The sequence below is a fragment of the Juglans regia genome, chromosome 7, assembly GCF_001411555.2.
Source record: "Juglans regia cultivar Chandler chromosome 7, Walnut 2.0, whole genome shotgun sequence".
Taxonomy (NCBI): Eukaryota; Viridiplantae; Streptophyta; class Magnoliopsida; order Fagales; family Juglandaceae; genus Juglans; species Juglans regia.
Window position 1 is genome coordinate 51438959 of NC_049907.1, and position 16618 is coordinate 51455576.

General features: G+C 35.5%; 2 protein-coding genes across 2 annotated transcripts; both read left to right on the forward strand.

Moving 5' to 3' along the window:
• The first annotated feature begins 7043 nt into the window (after positions 1-7043).
• Positions 7044-10364, forward strand: LOC108991847 (zinc finger CCCH domain-containing protein 29-like). The gene is made up of 2 exons (XM_018966241.2): positions 7044-7230; positions 7878-10364. The coding sequence occupies exon 2, from the start codon at positions 7887-7889 to the stop codon at positions 9945-9947; it is 2061 nt and encodes a 686-aa protein (XP_018821786.1). The 5' UTR covers positions 7044-7230; positions 7878-7886; the 3' UTR covers positions 9948-10364.
• A 24-nt stretch (positions 10365-10388) lies between these two features.
• Positions 10389-15743, forward strand: LOC108991848 (gibberellin 2-beta-dioxygenase 8). Its single transcript, XM_018966242.1, has 4 exons — positions 10389-10505; positions 10635-10837; positions 13262-14064; positions 15203-15743. Exons 3-4 carry the CDS (start codon positions 13273-13275, stop codon positions 15551-15553), a joined length of 1143 nt encoding a protein of 380 aa, XP_018821787.1. The 5' UTR covers positions 10389-10505; positions 10635-10837; positions 13262-13272; the 3' UTR covers positions 15554-15743.
• Positions 15744-16618: the final 875 nt, after the last annotated feature.

Below are 16618 nucleotides of genomic sequence, written 5' to 3' on the forward strand. Positions count from 1 at the left end.
GTCTACCACAACAATCTTACGATGCATTGCACGGAACCTGATCAACCTGTATCCACATTCTTCATCTTCTCATTTTCCCTTCATCTTCCCCACCACTATATCTTCTTCAACTTTCTTTCGATACTAAATTTTGCTTCAAATCATTCATCAAGTACCTTGCTCAGAGTCCCAACTTACACTAACATTCTTCCAATCACTTCATCTTCGAATCAGTACAAAGTAATGCTTGATCCAAACAACACAAAACCCAAATATTAAAATAATACAATAAACTACAAATACCCAGTAGAGACAGCAACACCAAGAAAAAAAGGTTCAATATCATTTATTTTTACAGAGATTTCATCATTTCCAGTGCTTTATAGATTTTTATTTCACCTGTTCTCGCTTTGTGGGCTATCATTTCTTTATTTGAGATCTACGAGGCGTGAGCAAGGGACAAGGGCAAATTCTGACAACCAAAAAGAAGAAAAAGTAGGATCCCACATTTTCTCACCATCCAAACAAAAATAAATTTTCTTAGCATCCAAACATAAACGAAAGTTTCTCAGCATCCGAACGACGTATTTAAAGGTAACAAAATCATCTAAAAACATAGATAAACATTAGGTCTGAGAAATCTGTGTGGGATGGTATTCGTGCAGCGGGTTTCCTTTCTTTAGCTTTCCTATTATTGCCCTTATATATCCATATAAACGAGTGTAGATTAAATTTGGTGTAATTTCTGAGGTGACAGTATGTGGGTGGAAGACTGTTATTTGAAGAAAAGTAGACCGTTGGCTTAGAAACAGTTCTTAATATTTAATTAAGCTGGTATGATAAGCTCTGCACCTCAACACAGATTAGCAGATCTCCCTCGTCATTTAAGCTATTAATGCCTCATTAAGGGATAGCCCTGACTAAAGTTGCACCCAAAATATTTCGCGAACGTACGTGGTCAAAACTCTGGAATATTCAAAGTGCTAATTGTTTCGGCATTGAGGCCTGCTGGAATATTCAGACGGCCTTTCAATGAGTTAATGAAGATCCACCCCTGGCTAGTGGCGCTATTCTAAGTTTCTAACGTCTAAGTACTACTAGAACTGCCGACACGAGGCCGGGGAAAAACCATCTGATAATTAGTAGTCCTCGACTGCCATTAGCTACGTACGTACCCTCTCAATTTGAGTGAATATTTTGCCACCTCACGATTCTATTTTAATGCGTACGTACTAGCTAGCATAGAAAAACTGATGATAAACCTACAATGGATCGAGGTGGTGCCAGCCATGCCACGGCCTGTAGCCTAATTTAGCCATGTCCTGAACCCACCATGCATGCGTCTTCAGACTTACCCCAATTTTAATGCCGATTATCTCCAAATTCAATGGCTATTAGTTGTTATAATTAACCGGCCTTCTGACGCATCTTTACATCACCATTACGTACTCATAAATATAATGTCATCCCGTAGATAATAAATCAGTAGCGTGATGGCCGGTAGCAATAAAGATTCATTAATTGTTCTAATCTTTCTTTTGATAGAGGCAGGAAACTAGCTAGATTCCCGCAAGATGGAGCCTAATTAACTACCAATTCTGTTTTAGGCACCATCATTTCGGATATAACTCTGTTATCTTTTAAGGAATCAACGTTCTTTTAATTTGTCACTTCAGGATCTCCTTTGATGATCTAAATATCAATGCATGCATGGGAAGCACCGATCGTGATTGAGTAGTTAGCTGTTGGATTTTGATAGATCTAGACTAGTTCTGTAAGTTAATATTGGTAAGATGATGATCATGTATCTAGAGATTAATCATTATCATGGTTTGATATTGCATATATCTATCTCCATTAGCTCGATCGTTAACCATGTCAATGCGTGCAAACCTCGTTCGTGTATGTATCATGTATATATATGTTGTATGCAAGATTAATAATGAAAATTTATCGACATGCATGGTTAATTTGTCTCATACCGTTATTTTTAATATGATCGAAGTTTGATCATGTCCATTGAAGGCGCCGTAATATAAGTGGTAAAGTCAAATTAAGCTTGATCTAGATCTATTATTCATTTGATCAATAATTTCTGCTTGCACAGTATGTCATGAGTATTGTTTTGTTTGTTTGCTTTGAAAAAGTTAGTTAATGAATACACGTTTAAGTGTTGTCAAATTCTCTCTTCTTTTTTTTCCTTTTTATATGGTGATATGTCAAATATATATTTTCACTTACAACAAGCACACAAAAACGTCGCATTAACCATTATTAAAAAAAAAAAAACAGAGAGATTTAAGAAAACACCACCTTTGACTTTAATGGTTTAATCTGCTTTTTACACCTTGTGTTGGGACCATCCCAATTGATGCATGCATAGCGCCAATTTGAGATAAACAATGGGAGAGATAATGATGTTGACTTTAATACCATTAATATTCCAAGATGATTCATTGTGGATGGGTCACATCATGCGAAATTAGGCACAGTTGCTAGCGTTGTGCTCCACTTGAGCTCCGTGATGGAGACTCGACAACTTCTGATGCGCTTGACTCAGACGTGCAACTTTTTTCCATTTAGTTTTAGTTGTCGACAACGTTTGGAGTTAGACTCTAAACATAAAGAACGAAATTGGCACATGTTTTTTCTGCAGTATTGGACTGAGTTTTCATTGAATAACTCAATTGAAAGGGAACCAAAACCAGATGTGCTTTTGCTGATTGTGTTCAGAATTATTGAAACTTTAGCCATCCTATGTTTGTTGAATGGTTGTATTTTAGCTAACTTTGCGGAGTAGATGTGAAGCGAATCAGATTTAAAAGAAAAAAAAATAAAAATCTTTAATAGTACTTCAACTATAAACTCCCCCAGTTATTTTATTATCAACTCTAACATCGGGCTTCTTTGTCAGTTATGGAAAAGAATGAAGAATTTATTCCAACACTTCGATCTTTTTCCTAAAAAATTCAAAGAGCAATATTCCCTTTTGGTATGGTGTAAATTATTTCGGGTCGTGTTTTCCAAATTTTATTAACCATTTTTGTTAGTCCAACTCCTTTCATTTCTAAGGTCTATTTGATTACACAGATGAGGTGAAATGATATAAAAATTAAAAATTAAAAGAAAAAATTGTTAGAATATAATTTTTTAATATATTTTTATTTTAAAATTTTAAAAAGTTAAATTGTTTATTATAATTTGTATGATAATTTAAAAAAATTATAATAATTATATGAAATGAAACGAGATTGTTTGATTTGTATAATGAGATCAGGCCTAACAATTAGAGAAAAAAACAAATATAATCCAGCACCCACAATTATAGTGGGCCCAATGGGGAAAGTCCCGACTAAGCAGGTTTGAGTTTGTTTTCCTGCCCTCTATTTCATGTAATGTAATAAGCCTTTTAAGTCCAGCTAGATAAGTTGGATCAAGGTCGGCCGAAAACAGGAAAGTTCATATCACCTAGTATCTTAACCCAGTATCCTAACTTCATACCATCCCTGTATGGTCTAACTCGAGCAAGCCCAACTACATTGCCGTCATTACACCAGTATCTTAATTAATAACGATAAGGCCTGATATGTTAACAAAATTCGGAACTGAATCATTAATTTAACTCGACTTCTCAAATTGTTTCGCTTATTTTGCTTATTATAATGCTGTAAATGGATTATTGTTGAAACGAAAATCTACTATTTTAATTATTATAAAATTTAATTTTAAAAAATATCTCATATATATATATATATATATTTACCAGTAATTAGTTCTTGTAATAAATGTATGTCAATTAAAATTAAATGATTTGTTGATTAGATAATCCAACACTCAGCTCAAATTTGTTTATACCTGCCTTGCCTAGGTGTCACGCATCCTTGCCTGAAAAAAAATATATATATATATATATATAAAAACTATTGTGGGCGGATAATGACATGTTTATGTGTTGCATAGAAGCAACGCGTCTTGTAATGTATTATTGAATGGAAAGGAGACATGTGACAATGGCCCAATGTGCATGGTGGAAGGCTGAGTCAGCTATTATTATTGTTTATCTTATCCCGTTGTCCATAGGGTGTCACCCACCTAAAGAAACAGTGAACGCATTTAACTTTTTTTTTTTTTTTTTTTTTTAATGGAGCATTTTAACTTAACTACACTCTGAATTCTAATTTTCAATTTACATTCTAATTTATCACGAATTTTGTATTATCGATTAAAATTTGATTGTTAAGATTAAAAAAAAAAAAACTGACCATGTGGTACAATATTAATAGTTACATCTGTATGAAAAGAGTATAAAGAATATATTTTGGTAATTTAGACTTTAGAATGGAAATTGAAACTGTTGATAGTCTAGTTTAAATACTCTTACTCCCAATCATTTGTAAAGTTTGAGTGTAAAAGAATTAATTTTTCCCATAAATTTGATTTGGATTCATACTAAACAAGGTCAATGAGTGAATAATACATATAATTTTCGATAAATGTTTTAACCATAAAAAAATCTCATAAAACTAAATCTATAAAATGACATAACTTAATATAATACGTTAGATTGTATATTTACTTTTTTTGTAAAGTAAATCTAATGTATCATATAAAATCGTATTACTTTTTGAGTTTATTTTTATGGGATCTTTTTGTGACTATACACTTCATATAATTTTCATCTTCATATGAGATAGTATGACCTAATAAAATATTAATTTTTATTTGAATTCTAATTGTATATAATCACACTTACATAAAAAATAACTAAAAAAAAGTAACTATATATTCTTATTCAAAATTAAAACATAAAAATTTCCAACAATTTCTTTTTTTGAGGATTCCCAGACTTAAAATGATAAAACTGGCAGATGTAGGTTGACGTGGAAATTACACTTGTTAGTAGAGGTGTAATTGGTCCAATCCAATCGGTCTTAGAGGAAAATTTCAAACCATGCCAAATTTTTCGATCCACCAAAAATCCAAACCGATGTAATTTAAGTTGTCTAACTAAGTATATACCTAACTAATTAAGTATTTGAATTAAGTATAATAGATTAATAATGCTAATAGTATGTTTACTATCAATAATTAATAGTTAATACTTTGTCTTAAAATTATTAACCTTTAATTTTTATATATTCTAAACATAAATAATTAGGTTAGAAGATAATTAAATAATTAATTAAAAGAAAATTACATAATTACTTGCTTTTCATTTATATTATTACTTAAAAAATTATAAACATCATATAAAAAATTCATTTAAAATTTTATATATTAAATTCGATCTAGTCCGGGATGAAAAAATCTAGCCCGAGAGGCGAGAATGGATTGAAAATTCAATCTCTTCACTTTTTTGGATAGAATGTCTTAGGTTGCGTTTGGATGTTGAACTAAATTGAGATGAGTTGAATTCTTTATAAATAATAGTGAGTTGAGATGGTAGAATGAGTTTGTAGAGCTCATTGGCAATGAGTTCAGATGTGTTTAAGTGTTAAAATGAGTCTAGATATATTTATAAAAAGTTGAAAAAGATTATGAATCTCGCGTGTAAAAAAGTGTTGAATTGAAAAAAGTTGTAGGCCTTATGTATAAAGAGGTATTGAGTTTAGTGATATTTAGTAATTTAGGAGTTGTGTGTTTAGATGTTGGAATAGACTTAAAATTTATACTTAACTCAGATAAGCTCAGTTGTTTTCATGTTTCAAACGTAGCCTTAATCATTCCGGTCAAACCAAAACAAATTGGTTTTCTTGAACCGGCTGAAAAATTTTATACCCCTACATCTACTCGTTAGAGGATTGGTATTGATTTCATCAAATTTGTTTCTAAAATTTGATGAAAAGTACATATTTTTCATAATAATTTTCGCATTATTGTTTTCGCATTTAATAAAATAACTATATGTTAATTAATAATTTAATTTGATACTTAAATTATTATATTCGCATTTAAATATATTGTAGCTCAAAATTAGAAAACAATAATTTAAGTAAATAAAATAATGATTATAGAGTGTGAACGGTTAGTATTTAAATTTAGAGATGAATTTAAATATGCTATAGTTTAAAATTAAAGATTTTAGTGTATATTAAATTTAATGCAGTGATTTTAAGTATAAATTTATTAAATTTTAAAGATGAAATTCATTTTACGAGTGCAATGCCAATGCTCGAAAAAGGATTTTGTTCCAACACGCGAGAGACAGACCCTTGTCCCTTGAGGCGGTCAGATAACTTTGAAGAGTAGTGCTATACGGCATCCACTGTAGTGGTGCACACAATGCACACACTACGTGGATGCCTCTCATCCATTTGTTTTTTTTTTTTCTTTTCTTTTCCTTCGGCTTGTTCTCCCGTCTCTCTCTCTCTCATCGTCTCCGCTCTCTCTCGTCTCGCTCTCTCTCCTCTGCGCTCCTCTCTCGTCGTCTCGCTCTCTCTCTCATCTCCACTCTCTCTCTCTCATCTCTGCTCTCGGTCTCTCTCTCTCGTCGTCTCGCTCTCTCTCTCATCTCCACTCTCTCTCTCTCATCTCTGCTCTCGGTCTCTCTCTCTCTCATCGTCTCTCATTTCTGCTCTCGGTCTCTCTCTCTCTCGTCGTCTCTCATCTCTGCTCTCGGTCTCTCTCTCTCTCGTCGTCTCGCTCTCTCTCTCTCATCTCGCTCTCTCTCATCTCTCGCTCGCTTTCTCTCTCATCTCCGCTCTCTCTCCCTCATCTCTCATCTGCTCTCTCTCTCCTCTCTCTGCTCTCTCTCACTCGTTCTCTCTCATCTCCGCTCGTTCTCTCTCTCTCTCTCTCATCTCTCATCCGTGCTCTCTCTCTCATCTGTGCTCTCTCTCGTTTTCCCTCTCAAATATGTGGTGTATGTTTTGACACCTAATAAGTACAAAATTGACTTTTACAAACCGTGGCTTTCATATATCATTTTTCAACTTTGAAGGAGGTTTCGCGAATTTGACTGCATTTGAATTTCATCTGGCCGTCATTTCCCAGAAAACCAAACCGTCCATTGGAATCATTGACTTTGACTGAAAAAGGCAAGCAAAGAAAGAGCTGGGAAGAAAAGTCTCGCTTTCCTCCCTCCTTCGGTCTTCCTGAGCCCGTGCCCTTCAACGAACACATAAAAAAGGACCGATCCCCTCGTTCCTCGTATCCAACGCTCCCAATCGAGGTCTTCTCGATATTTTCATACTGCAACAGCAAACGCACAAGTCCCTTCTTGTACGCCCACAACGCACAACGTAGTAAGAGGTATGTTGCTTACTTTTACCTGTTTTGGTTTTTGTCGTTTTACTTGATCAGAGAAGATTTGCTGGATTTTGATGTTTTTCCTTTACGGATCTATGTTAAGAAAATTTGTGAAATTTTGGTTGTTGGGCTAAATTTTTAGAATTTGATTCTGGGTTGGGTTGTTTGGACTGGGTCGTCGGTGCTTATGCTCTAGTTTCATTTTTTTTCGAAAGATTCTGAAAGAAAATCATTCTCTGGTAGGCCAAGTCGCTGGCTTGAAATTGGAGCAAGGCTAACTCGTCTAATTTTTTTTCTTCTGAATATGATTGTCGGTTTGTTAGTTTACTGTCCTCACTCTCGCCTAGGTAGCTTATTCTATGTATTTTAGATTTTAGAATAAATAGTGTTTACTATTTTGGGAGATTATAGATTAGAATGGAAAGGATTATGTTTTAATTCAATGTTTTTTTGTGCTTGTTATTTATAGTCCTTGGGGGTGGGGGTATTGAGTTGGGATGTAAGCAAAATCCGAATGTTGTTCTTTCGATTATTAGACGGATTTGTTGGTTTTAAACTCCGTATAACCTAGGATTTGGTTTAAGGGTTTACTTAAAAAAAAAAATAGAATAAAGTAGAATTTTAAATTGGTTTTTGTTTGAATTTTGCAGGGTTTGGATATGTGCAGTGGTTCAAACAATAAACTTTCTTCCTTAAGCTTTGAGATGGAAGGTGGATTTCAGAAACATAATAGGTTTTTTTATGATTGCTCTGTTTTGCTGGAATTGTCTGCTATGGATGATCTTGAGGCGTTCAGGAGCGAAGTAGAAGAGAAGGGTTTTGATGTCAACGAGGCAAGCTTTTGGTATTGTAGAAGAATTGGGTCGAAGAAGATGGCGTTTGAAGAGAGGACATCTCTTATGATAGCTGCCCTGTCTGGTAGCGTCAAGGTTTTGAATTATCTAATTGAGACCGGCAAGGTTGATGTCAATAGAGTTTGTGGTTCAGATAAAGTCACTGCACTCCATTGTGCTGTTGCTGGTGGTACCAATTCTTCACTTGGTATTGTTAAGCTCTTGCTTGATGCATCTGCCGATGCTGATTGTATTAATGCTAATGGTAATAGGCCTGTCGATTTGATTGGCCATGTGCTGAAATCGCCCTCCAATTCGAATTGGAAGGCAATGGAGTTGTTGCTTAAAGGTGATATTTCAGTTGGGGAAGGTGAACAAACTGCGATCCAAGAGGAAGAGCAGCAGAAGATAGCAATGCCTCAACTATTGAAAGAAGCAACTGAGAAGAAAGAATACCCTACTGATGTATCACTGCCTGACATAAACAATGGGATATATGGGACTGATGAGTTTAGGATGTACACTTTCAAGGTGAAGCCTTGCTCAAGGGCATACTCCCATGACTGGACTGACTGTCCTTTTGTCCATCCTGGGGAGAACGCAAGGAGAAGAGACCCACGGAAGTATCCCTATAGCTGTGTTCCCTGCCCCGAGTTTCGGAAAGGGACATGCCAAAAGGGTGATACCTGTGAGTATGCACATGGTGTTTTTGAGTCCTGGCTTCATCCTGCCCAATATCGAACCCGGATTTGCAAGGATGAGACTGGGTGCATGCGTAAAGTCTGCTTCTTTGCTCACAAGCCTGAGGAATTGCGCCCTGTATATGCTTCCACAGGTTCAGCTATGCCTTCGCCTAAATCTCATATGACTGGTGCACCAGACATGACAATGATGAGCCCGTTGGCTCTCAGTTCATCATCTATGTCAACAACTACTACTGCAACACCAATCATGTCTCCCAAGAGTGGAAGCTTGTGGCAAAACAAACTTAACCTCACTCCACCAGCCTTGCAGCTTCCTGGTAGCCGGCTAAAGACTGCTTTGAGCGCTAGAGATTTGGATTTGGAGATGGAATTGCTTGGGCTAGAAAGTCATGCTAGCCAACAACAGCATCAACAGCAATTGATTGATGAGATAACTCGTCTCTCGACCTCATCTCCATCTCCATCCCCATCCCCACCCTGCTGGAACAAGGAATTCAGTCAGATTGGAGATTTAAAAACTACTAACCTTGATGATATTTTTGGATCTCTTGATTCTTCCATGCTGTCACAGTTGCAAGGACTTCCACTAAAATCCACAACACCAACCCAGTTACAATCTGCAAATGGTCTCCAGATGCGCCAGAACATGAACCAACTTCGCGCAAGCTATCCAACCAACCTCTCGTCCTCCCCAGTGAGAAAATCATCATCATTTGGGTTTGACTCGTCCGCTGCAGTTGCGGCGGCAGTGATGAATTCCAGGTCTGCAGCCTTTGCAAAGCGAAGCCAGAGTTTTATTGATCGTGGAGCAGGGATTCAACGACCTGGCCTTACTGCTGCTGGCAACTCTGCATCTATGATGCCCTCTACTCATTCAGATTGGAGGTCACCTGATGGGAAATTGGATTGGGGCATTAACGGAGATGAGCTGAACAAGCTCAAGAAGTCTGCTTCTTTTCGGTTCCGAGACAACAACGTGGCAACAGCTACAACCTTGATGCCATCTGTAGTTAATGAGCCAGATGTCTCCTGGGTTAATTCCTTGGTTAAGGATGTTTCTCATGAGAGTTCTGGGCTTTTTGCCACAAAGAATCAGCAGTATAATTATGGTAACGCGGGCAATGAGATTCTTCCTCCTTGGGTGGAGCAGCTGTACATGGAGCAGGAGCAGATGGTGGCATAAGGAACAGGACTACCTAATTTGCTCCTCGGTTATGTTGACGAAGCTTGATATTCTTTAAATTTATATTTTTCAATTAGTATCCAATAATTGTATTAGAGGTAGAAGGGGGAGAAGACGTCATAGAGAACAAATTTCAGGTAAACCCAAGACCTGAAAGTTTGTGCAGGAAGAACGAGTTCCTGCTAGATTAGTTAGAAGTTGGAGAAATCTTTGATGGGAGCAAATTCGGTGATTTTTTTTTTTTTAACTAATTTACAATATCTGTGTATTTTTTCCCTTTCCGTTGGGGGTTTAATTATCGATATGGAAATGATACACGACTGATCAATGGCAATGAAGTAGCCATCATTTCTATGTGGAAGTTCTGAACATTGTTTTTGTGCTTTATATGATTGACAGATAATTCATTGTGGGGTTCCTAAACTGGTTTACTTGCAAACTGCTCACTCAACTTTAAGTGGTAAACTAACCGATGGCCAAAGTAATATCCGTACATGAATCTAGACCATGGTTCCTGCACCTAATCAACCATACGTACATTGGCGGCCATTAGGTCAGGTATGTATGGCTCTTTTTGTTTATCAGTTCACCTTCTTTTTTCTTCAAATGGCAAAATGTTAGTACCAGTAACTGCACAAATATATGCAATAAATTCAACAAAGATTCCTCGAATTTGTTTTACCTCAGGGCTCGGGCATTGGCAAGCTTCGTCATGCAGGCCAATTTACATGTTCTTTTGACTTATTGCTATCATTATGGAGAGTTGGAACTTGGAGCGCTCGAGTGCCGGGAAAGGTGCAGCATTCGCGCGTGCGCCCCAACTTTATGACTCCTGTTTTTCTTCAAGCTTAAGCTAGCTTTTTGATCGAGGTATTGGAGCCGCCCACGAGGTTGGTTCTCAAAAAATATCTAGACCTTTTTATCCCCCACCATCCCTTCTAGCACGATGATTTTTTTTTTTTTTTTTTAAAGTTTTGTTACTTATAAATTTTTAGACTTTTTAATTTAATTGACATTTGTAAAACATGGATTGGAACTAATGGTGTTGTTTCACTAATAATCGTTCGTTAACTGAGTTGTAATGGGAGGGATCAATTTGGTCATTATTAAAATGACATGGATAAAAAGTTCAATAAAAAAAAAATTTGAGAATAATTTGATTTTGGAGCAAACCGCAATAAATATTTTTATATTTAACCATTTTGTTAATATTTTACAAGAGAAATTATGGAATTTTTGTTAACATTATTTTAGTTTTTATTTTCTATGAAAATCAAGATAAAAGATACTTTTGATGAAAGTCGTTTTCTAAATTACTTTCGATACTTGGATTGAATAGTAAATTCAAGAAAAATTGTGCTCATAAAACACCAGAGAAATCTGAGGAAACTTTCAAAAGCTCATTTTCAAAGATGGCCTTAGCCGTTTGAATTGGGTCGAAGGCTATATATAGACGATTATTTTTTTGGGCCAAAAGTTAGCTAACACCAAGATTAAAAAAAAATAAAAAATAAAAAACCCATTAAAATGGCTCCCAAATATATATAGGGTAATAGGGGCTAAGGGCCTTGGGTGCATTATCAATACGTTTGACCCTGGCCTCCGTCTATATCGTCTTGTGTTTGCAGAATTTAAGCCACTTTCAGCCGAAACTTGAGAACTTGCACACAAGCAAATCACTCATACTTTGTTATTTTCTTATTATTTATCTTTCACAGTTTGTACTGCAAGTGCAAACCTTCTATTCCAACATTTGTTTGATCACTCCCGATGATGTTGTAAAATACAGTTACCTTTAAAATATAAAAAAATTTGTGCAAAAGTGACATCCAATAGATATTTTATATCATTTTTATTTTAAATTTTGCTACAGTAATTTCGTTATATGTAGAGGACACTATTTATGATTGTAAAATTTTTAAATTAAATTTTCTCTCTCTTCAGTGGTTGATTTTCTCAATTTCTTACAGATTTTCTATTTTCATTTTAGGCCCCTCTTTCTCTCTCTCATTCTCGTAATTTTCTGTGTGTTGGCTAGGGTGATTTCAATATTCAGAATATATATATAAAAGCAAGCTACATATGAATAATAATAATAATAAAAAATTGCATATGACTCCAATCAGTTTGTATATCCATGTAGATGTGCAACAATTCCATTGTATATACTTTGAGAATATTTTTATTATATAATATTTGTTTAAAAATTAATTTATATTTTAATTTAATTTATAAATTTAGATTAATTTAAAATAAAACATAATTATATGAAATTGTATATAAGGAAGTATGGTAAATACTAAAATATATGAAGATATTATTGATAATTAGAGAACATATTTAAAATGAATAAAAAATATTAAAAAGTATAATATTTAAATAATATAAAAAATAAATAAATAAATGATAGATGATATATTATAAAAATTAGTATGTAAAATAAGAAAAATAAATAAATTTTAAATAATAGAAAGAAGAATCCATTAAAATCCTCTATTCTGTTCTTTGAAATGCGTAGAGGAGCTGCCTCAAGAAAACTAAAATTATAGAAAGAAATAATTGAAAATTCCTAAACATATTCCAATAGGAGGTGGAAGAGTACACCCGTGTCTGTGCTTTCATCTAACTTCCAGTCTTCCACCATCAAAAGAGGCACAACCGACAAGGGAGCAGACTGCCACTACTCCCCACCTGCAAAAGAGTAACGAATTTCTAGGAATTCAACAAATTAAAATAATTCAGAGACAATCAGGTTTGCTGACGGCCACTTGCTTTGGACTTGTAAAATTCCCGTTGCTTTTCCAGCCCAAACCCTCTCCCTCGACGCTTACATTGCACCCTATCATTATCCTACTTAATTATTTATTGCTGGAAGTTCCCAATACAGACCGCGACGGAAATAAGATGTTATCCCAAGTGGCAACATCGATTGATGTCGAGCATTTTTTCACAATTTTCTTTCTCTTTTTCTGAACCCAGAAAAATTCTCCTTTTACTTTTAGTTATATTCATTTTCTCAATACTCTCCTCTGGATTTACCTTACTACAAATGGATCGGAAATTTGGATACAAATTAGTGTTACATTTTCAATATGATGATTAGACTCTTTCGATATTGTCAAAAGGGCAGATACTATCTATTATCGTTGTTGTTTCGGTAACTCATGGCCCCCACTACATTAACTTTGGTGACAAATGTCCAATTCTCCTCCTGCATAAACATATCGCGGAAGAGTTATTAATCAATCCTCTTCTGTGCTGTCCCTCTAAATTCTAAAAATTATAGCGTCGTCGTGTCTATTTTTTCTTTCTAGGCTTCCGCATCATGGCATCCTCGACTCCCAATCAACAACAACAGCTATCAAACATGTACGGCGCCACCGCAGCCCCACCACCTACCCCGTCGACGCAGCCCAACAATCTCTTGTACACGTCAGATGCCGCGGATGCCCTCTCCAGGATCCTCCACCGCTTCCCACCAGCTCTCTCCCTCCCCACTCGTTGCTCTCCGGAGGTAACTTGTCCGCCCGTAATCTCTATCTCCGACCAAAACCCCACTCTCCTTGATGACGTCCTCACCGCCTCTTCCCAACTCGGTTTCTTTCAACTCACCGATCATTCAATCCATTCCCGACTCGCTAGCTTGGCCGAGTCAGAGTCGCTAGCTCTCTTCGACCTTCCTGATGACAAAAAAGAATCGTATTTTCCCAAGAACTGGCCTCTGGGGTACGAAGGTGCCGATGACGAAGACGGCGACGGACTCGGCGAGTCGTTTCGCTTGGAGTCCTCGTGTTCTGCTGAATTGTCGTTGGATTCTCTGCGGGAGTTTACTGGAGCTCTGGAGAAGCTTGGGCTAAGGATCATCGAATTACTTTCCAAGGCAGTGGGGTTTGAGAATCCAATAGAGGAAGATCCGACCCGTTTTCACTCATTGATGTGGATTTCGGAGGCTTTACCCGGAAATAAATCGATAATGGCGGGTGGGTTTTACCCATATATAGTCTGTATGCAGTATCAAATCAGGTACCAGAAGTATTCACTGCTGGCGGATTCAGGTTGGGTTTCCGTGTTGCCCCAAGTAGATTCAGTCATGGTTACGCTTGGTGACATTGCTCATGTGAGTTCTTCCTTTATTCGAGTTTATTTTCTGGTTAATATTTTCTTATCAGTTTTATCTTCTAGATAATCTAATCCTTTAAGGTCTCACGTAAATCGAAGGTACGGGGGAGTAGAAAAAAAAGCTAAATGATAATATCACGCGCAATGTCTTTAATCTTGCTCTTTTGTTTGGTTATGTTTGCTTAGAAAAAGAAACCAAAGGTGGTAGGGTATATGCAATGCGAGAATTTCAAAGCAATCTGATATCTATTCTGTACTCTATGGCCCCATTTGGTGTTAGGTGGTTGAAGTTAAACTCAGTTCATTTAAAATTTAACATCTAAATATTTAATTTTTAAATTATTAAATTTTTCTCAACTCAAAATTTCTTTACACATAGAGTCATAATATTTTTCAATTCAACATTCTTTTATACGTGGGATTCATAATCTTTTTCAACTTTTCATAAATACATCTAAATTCATTTTAACATCTAAATACATTTAGGCTTCATTTGGTTATTTAACTCAGTTGAGTTCAATCTAATTTTAAGCCGAGTCTAACATTCAAACACTTAACTCTCAAATTACTAAATTCATTTCAATTCAAAACCTTCTTACACATGGGATCCACAACTTTTTTTAACTTAAAATATTTTTATACGTGAGACTAATAACCATTTTCAATTTATCATAAAAAGTACTAAATTCATCTTAACATCCGATCACACTTTAAATTCAGTTTAGATAGATCTCACATAATTCTCTTCACTATTCAACTCACTATTATTAATAAAAAATTCAACTAATTTCAACTCAGGTCAACATCCAAATGCAACCTAAACTCATATTAGGTAGATCCTATAAAATTTACTCTACCATCTCAATTAACTACTATTTTTAAAAAATTCAATTCAGCTCAACATACAAACACACCCTAACAAGACTTGAATAAGACTCAACAACCAAGATTTTATAACAAATGCAATGAAAATGCATATTGGGACCGTAGATCGGACCAAATATGTTTATAAAATAAAACATGATTGGACATGGCCCATGTCATGTGTCTGAACAAGATGTTCTATAAAATTATGTTATGGTGTTAAAACCACCTTATATAGTCTTTACTGATGTAGTTAATAATAATAATAATAGGTGTGGAGCAATGGCAAGTTAAAGAAAGTGAGAGGAAGAGCAATGGCACATTTGGGAGATACCAACAACAAGAAGAAGAAGAACAACTCAAGGTGCGTATCAATGTCGCTGCTGCTCACTCTTCCTGTGGACAGTAAAGTCTCTTCCCTCCTCCCCAAGCCAATAGGTGGCAATGATCAGGAAAAAGATGAACAACAAATTCAAACTGATGGTAGCACGTGTCGTGAGCATGAGCAAGAGCAAGAAGAGATCAGATCGAAGTTCAACTCCTTTTGCTTCGAGGACTATGCTTGGAGAGCCTATCATGAGCGCCTTCTCTTCAAAGACCCTCTTGACAGATACCGTATTTAAACTCCTCTTTTTTTCTTGTCGTCACCAATTATTTTAGAATACTTCCTTCCCTCTGATAATTGGTTTGTTTTTTTATGACTTTGGAGTTCTGCTGGTGCCTACTACTACGCATTTTGCTTCAAGTTTTCCCTTATGTTGGTTGTTGGTAATACGTTAAAAGTAATCGTACGTGTGTTTGAGTTAAGATGAAGTTGAGATTGTTGTCACCGACAAAGTAACACTAACTCTAATAAACTGACAAAAAAGAAAGTATCCTTGGGAATGGTATCATTGGTATTGGAAGTCATCGTATGCTTATTAGATTTTTTTCATTTAATTGATGAGAAATATAGAGTTCGTTTTGATCGGTTCCGATGCTCGAATATTTTATTTCCTTTTAACAGATCACACATCTAAAAATAATAAGCAGAACAACTCGATTTATTTACATTGTTTACAATGCCCTTGGGCTTCCAATAGGTGGGTGGATCTAATGTTTGGAGTGCTTGAAACGGATGGGCCCAATAAAGTTACACATTCGATGCAGTCGGCTCTGCTTCGCCAATGACGAAGGCTACTATGGCTTGGAGAATTTTCACAGTAGTGCCCATGGATTTCGATGCAAAATTGATCCTTTTATCTTGGGCCTAAATCTTTATGTTACGAATAAGGCCAGTAAAACACACAGTCCGGCTAAAATGCAAGTGTCTTTTTTTTTTTTTTTTTTTTTTAAGTAATAGTTTTCATACAATTATTTTATAATCAATGTTATAGTGCCACTTTAACGAAAATAACAAAGTTTATTTTATCTAAATGTAAAACCTTCATAAAAAGAATTGAAAGGTTTTGTATGTTTATCATTATAATTGCAATATAACATCTGTTATTCCATTTTAAAAGTTTTTATTTCTCTTTCGTGATGTGAAATGGCAATACTTTGCGTTGTGTATATGCGTTTCAGATATCTAAAGATATTATTTGAGATGGTGAAGCATACAAACATTATTGATTTCATATCAATTTACTATTAACTTGTCAAAACGTCAATTTAATCGCTGATTGATATCTTATCAGTAACGTATATTG

What these genes read in the sequence shown, in the direction of transcription:
- LOC108991848 (XM_018966242.1), top strand. Translation starts at nt 13,273, where the DNA reads ATGGCATCCTCGACTCCCAATCAACAACAACAGCTATCAAACATGTAC. An exon ending in CGCTTGGTGACATTGCTCAT is followed by an intron (nt 14,065 to 15,202) that starts GTGAGTTCTTCC and finishes TAATAATAATAG; the next exon opens with GTGTGGAGCAATGGCAAGTT.
- LOC108991847 (XM_018966241.2), top strand. Translation starts at nt 7,887, where the DNA reads ATGTGCAGTGGTTCAAACAATAAACTTTCTTCCTTAAGCTTTGAGATG.